Consider the following 4888-nt stretch of genomic DNA (forward strand, 5'->3'; position numbering starts at 1 on the left):
TTGTTGTTTGAGTGATTCTTTAAGAGGGAAAACGAGCAATGCCTTTCAGCTTATTTATGTTAAAGCTGGTCATTTCACCCCTTCGGTATTGATCAGAAACTAAACGGCCTTTGGAATAATAGATGAATCTTCACCAATTCATCAGCGAACCAATTGAGCTGTCGGATGTTTTTATAATTTTCCACAACCGTGTGGGGAAAGTCTCCATCTTTTCTGAGAAGGCTCCTACTCAGAGGGAAAACGGAGAGGCGAAGGTCCACCCCAGTAGCTTATTGTCTTTGAATCTCACCGTGGTCAAAGATGTAAACAATCCCACCCATTTGGCAGGAGACTTCAGGTCACACACTGCCTCAGTCCCGTCTCTTTCTCCCGAGGATGGGAAACATTGGTACAACATCCTATGAGTCAGAGCCCCGCTCTCTGTAAAGCAGAGCTTTATCTCCGTCTGTGGCTGATCCAGCTATTAACAAAAAGAGAGATTTTGATTAAATCTCTTGAAATCCAATTACAAAACACAGACAGGAGATGGATCGCAAGGCTGATGTAGCACAAGAAGCTTTTTTTTTTTTCTTTTTTTTTAACGGACCACCTGAGAAGTCTCACTGTTGGCGTGTTCTTGTTGAATTTGGGAGCTTTGACAAAACACTGACGCGTCTTTAGCTTCTGGAAGTTAATAGCACCGAATAGCGTCTTTGTGGATAGGAGATTTAGATCTTATCAAACTGATACTTCTCTGCAGCATGCCTTTTTTCTCTTTCACATGAACTGACCCGTAGAACAATAAAGAAAGCGACACGATTCAGGCACAGACGGACAGCAGTGAATTCAGAGCAGCGAGCGAACCCAAATCCGGAGGGGTAGGTCAGGATTGGGGTGTAGGGCGGACAGGGGGGGGAAAGGGACAGACAGGTTAGGCGCTGGACAAATCGCTCTAGCATTTGCAGAAGGCCTGAAAGTCTTACCGCTTTGGGTTTCACAACAATCTGAAGCGGGGTAAGAGGAAGATCTGTCCTTATATGGCAGCATCAGGTGCGAGTCGTCAGAGCTCAGCAGCAGCTGTGACAGACAGTCAGCTGGTCAGACCTCAGGAAACCAGACATCTACATCAACCAGGAAGGGTTTGCTGTAGGTGCATCTTAATTTACAAACTTTGTTTTACAGTGCCTGTATTTTGAAATAACAATCCTTTACAGTACAATTGAGTTTGTTCTCCAATGCCCCGGATGAGGGGTAAAAATATGAGGTTTGCATATGTAAAACAAGCAGGAAGCCCAGATCTATCAACATTTCCATACAGCATTCAATCGAACTAAATAATATGTGAGATTCAAGCATTTTAATCTTTGTAATTTATTAAAGTATTCACTGAAAATGTAGACAAATGACCCAGAAGAATCTGGTGCTGTAAAAAAATAATAAAAAAGAATACATTAGTTGGGATGCACACAAGTAAAAATAGACTGAAAAAATGTTAATCTCTAGTCAAAAACTGGTGATTTGATCTCACCAAATCTTGAACAATATTTTTAAAGACGAGCTCCGTTGCTCCTAACCACCTCGTCACTTTGTGACTGAGAAACAATGTCGCTGTAGAAATATACGAAGCTAGAAAGGTTTAATATTTATTGGGAAGCGTGGAGCTTTCACATTGACATCTGCTTAATGAGTATTACCAAATACGTCAAAGTGAAGAGATGTCTGAGGTTAATATTTAGCTTTCTGCATTGATTTGAAATTACTCATACCCATATTTAAAGTCTTTCTGAAAGTGGACATGGATGATTTTTTTTTTTTTTTTTTTTGCATTTGTGTTCACGAAGTGACTCATCATTTAAAAATTGTCAAGTAAGCTTTATTTATTGCACATTTCATGACTGGTACAAGACAAGCTAAGTTCTGAATTACAATCCATACTGTCATCCATCCACAAAATTATTTAAACTAAGCTACTGTTCGGCAAACTTAAAGATGACACATAAATAGCTGTATTTGGCTGCAAAAACCCTCCAAGAATCACCATTTTAATTAAACCAGAGCTTTTGATGCAATGCCCTAGGAATATATGTACTAATTATTCAGTGTAGTTCTTTAAGTTGTCACAGTTGTTCGGTTTTAGACAGCAAATGTTAACAAGTTTGATGAGTTTCATATGTACAAAAATATCAGATTTCCTTAATTTGTATTCATTACCCATTCATTGACATTTGTTTCCATATAAGGTCATGAGAAGAAAAAAAAACAATCATTAAAGCAATGTTCACTAGAAAAGTGAACAAAAAGTGCAAAACTTTCACATAAAACAAAAGAAATTGTATAAAAAATGCATTCATAGTCATACATAGGCATGCTTGTGCAAGAAAAGCACAGATAACACATTTTCCACAGCTACAAAGGCAAGTAAAAACGGCATCATCTTGCTCAATCTGACCAGATGTTAACCCTTGAGTCTGCAGATCACAGCTGGCTGAGCGAATGGGACGCCGTCTCGCGCGTTCTCTTTTCTGTGCTCTCGCAAGTCTCTGTCTGGGGCAGGTGCAGCGTTCTCCTGCAGATGTTCTTGAAGGCCGGGCTGGAGAAGTAGTAGACCACGGGGTCCAGCACGCTGTTGAGATAAGTCAAACTGATGGTGATGTAAAACACTGTGGTGAGCTGCTCCACGTCATCGCAGACGAACCCTGGCAGCATCTTGATCCACATGGTCAGCAGAGTGATGTTGCTGGGGAGGAAGCAGACAATGAAGAGCACCACCACCACCACGATAAAGTACAGAGCCTTCTTGAACTTGGTCTGGTTGGTCAGCTGTCTCCTCCTCAGGTGACTGATGATGTGGAAGGTGCAGTAGAGGATCACCAGCAGAGGCATGTAGAAAGAGAAGAGAAACGTGAACTTGTGCCAGGACAGGTTTCCTCTGGAGGTCGTGTCCACCATGAAGCTTTCGCAGTAGGTCGTGTTGACGTGTTGCAGAGAGAAGACGTGGGCGGTCATTGTAATGGGGACCAGCCACAGCGCCAGAGCGCCCAACATGGCCTTGCCCACGCTCAGCGAGTTGATGGGGTGGTGGGGATGCACCACGCGCATGTACCTGTCCACGGCTATGGCCATCAGGAAGAAGGTGCTCCCGCTGCGGTTCATCGCCAGCATGAAGAGGCAGACGTTGCAGATCGTCTCGCCGAACATCCAGCTGATCCCCGACAGGTAGTAGCTGGCTCGGAGGGGCAGAGCCATGATGAGCATAAAGTCAGTCACTGCCAGGTTGAAGAGCAGCACCGTGCTGCTTTTCCAGGGCCTCAAGTGGAAGCAGAAGATGAAGAGGGCTAAGCCGTTTCCAGCGAGACCCAGAACGAACTCTGTGACCAGCAGCGGTGGGAGCACTCTGATCAGCACGGGTCCACTGAAGTTGCACAGCATGTCGGCGTTTGGCGTTGCTTTGATGCCTGCAGACGAGAGAGAATGAGCCCCAGAAAGGCCGTCCTCCCTCTTAAAAGGGAAACCCCAACGCAGAAGAAAAAAAAAAGTGCTAGTTGTGTGGTTTGAGTTTTCCAGGAAGCCACAAAGCTTCTTCTTTTTGCTTACTTTTAATTCATACTTTTTCAAAGATTTTATTATCGTTTAGAAAGTTGCACACATGCTCATTTCCAGTACCATCTGCTTACATGGAAGATGCATTTTATTCACCATCACGTTGCAGATGATTGCAACCACGGTCGAGCTGAGTCAAATCTATTGACCAAAGTGAAGTAAAAGCTTCTCAGCTTTGAAATACCTCGAAGCATTACTTTGACTATATTTTATAGAGAATAAACACCCATTTTTCAGTGGCAGCACTTCTCCTTTCAGCAGCGGCTATTAATTCCCCTTCTGAGAAACCAAACCAGAGTTGAAATGCGATGAACACAAAGTCCCACACGTGTTAAAGTCAAGTCTAGAAGGCTGATTGCAGCACTACTGAGAACCGGATCTCCTTAAAAAGAAAAAAATTGTAATGAAGAATAAACCCTCCCCTCAGTTTGAGATGACAAAAGCTGGCTTTGATTACAAACCAACATTTTCCCAAAGCAGCATCCTACAGCACATTGCAAAAGCGTCCATATCTCTTGGATCATTACAAGTTACATCCTCCAATTTTAATGCATTTTATTTGGATTTTATGTAGAGGTGTGCCGATCGATAGGCCACCGATCATAATCGGCCGATTTCCGTGAAAAAGTGTATGATCGGTGATCGCCGATCACGGTCTCTTGTTGCCGATCACACAAACCGATCATCACCTGCATCTCATTTCGCAGCCTGCCTGTGCAGCTGGTCTCCTCTTTCTTTCACATTGCGCAAACGCGCAGCAACAAATCCTAAGCGATGTGGAACTATGACGCACTGAGTGAATGGGGAAGTTTGCGTGTTGCGGCGGAAAATTGAAGCACGTCAAAATGCATCAACACGACAAATCTAATATGGCATAAAAACAATGCCATACTTGACGGAGTTTCACAGACGGAGCGCCGCTTCTGCTCCACCTGGTAGTGACTCTCACACCGAACCTCTGTTTAAAGCTGCAGCATCTAACTTTAAAAAATTAATTTTACATGCGTATTAATCTCTAAAAAAAATCGATCTCCTCTGCCTCCTCCCTGTCCTGCATAATTACTCCGCTCAGTCAGAAACAGCCAATCAGAGCTAGCAGTAATCAGCTAGCCGCCATGCAATCAGGAAGTTTTCATTCAGTAACTCAGGATTGTTTATTGTAATGGAACCTGTTTTTGCCTTTGAATGTAAAGTTTTATACTTTAATTTTTTGGCAATGTTAAGTTTTATTTTGACTCTTTGTATTATTTAGCCTCTTCAGAGCCTTCATATGTTTTCAGTCTGTTAAAGATAGTATTATCAATAGCAG

At 42.9% G+C, this 4888-nt stretch overlaps 1 protein-coding gene across 1 annotated transcript; it reads right to left on the bottom strand.

Moving 5' to 3' along the window:
* Nucleotides 1-1830: 1830 nt before the first annotated feature.
* LOC106928529 (hydroxycarboxylic acid receptor 2-like) lies at nt 1831-3451 on the bottom strand. The gene has a single exon (XM_015004830.2). The coding sequence runs from the start codon at nt 3406-3408 to the stop codon at nt 2455-2457; it is 954 nt and encodes a 317-aa protein (XP_014860316.1). The 5' UTR covers nt 3409-3451; the 3' UTR covers nt 1831-2454.
* Between the last annotated feature and the right edge of the window lie 1437 nt (nt 3452-4888).

Source organism: Poecilia mexicana, unplaced genomic scaffold, assembly GCF_051168715.1.
Source record: "Poecilia mexicana isolate PSO_F unplaced genomic scaffold, ASM5116871v1 scaffold_9, whole genome shotgun sequence".
NCBI classification, from domain to species: Eukaryota; Metazoa; Chordata; class Actinopteri; order Cyprinodontiformes; family Poeciliidae; genus Poecilia; species Poecilia mexicana.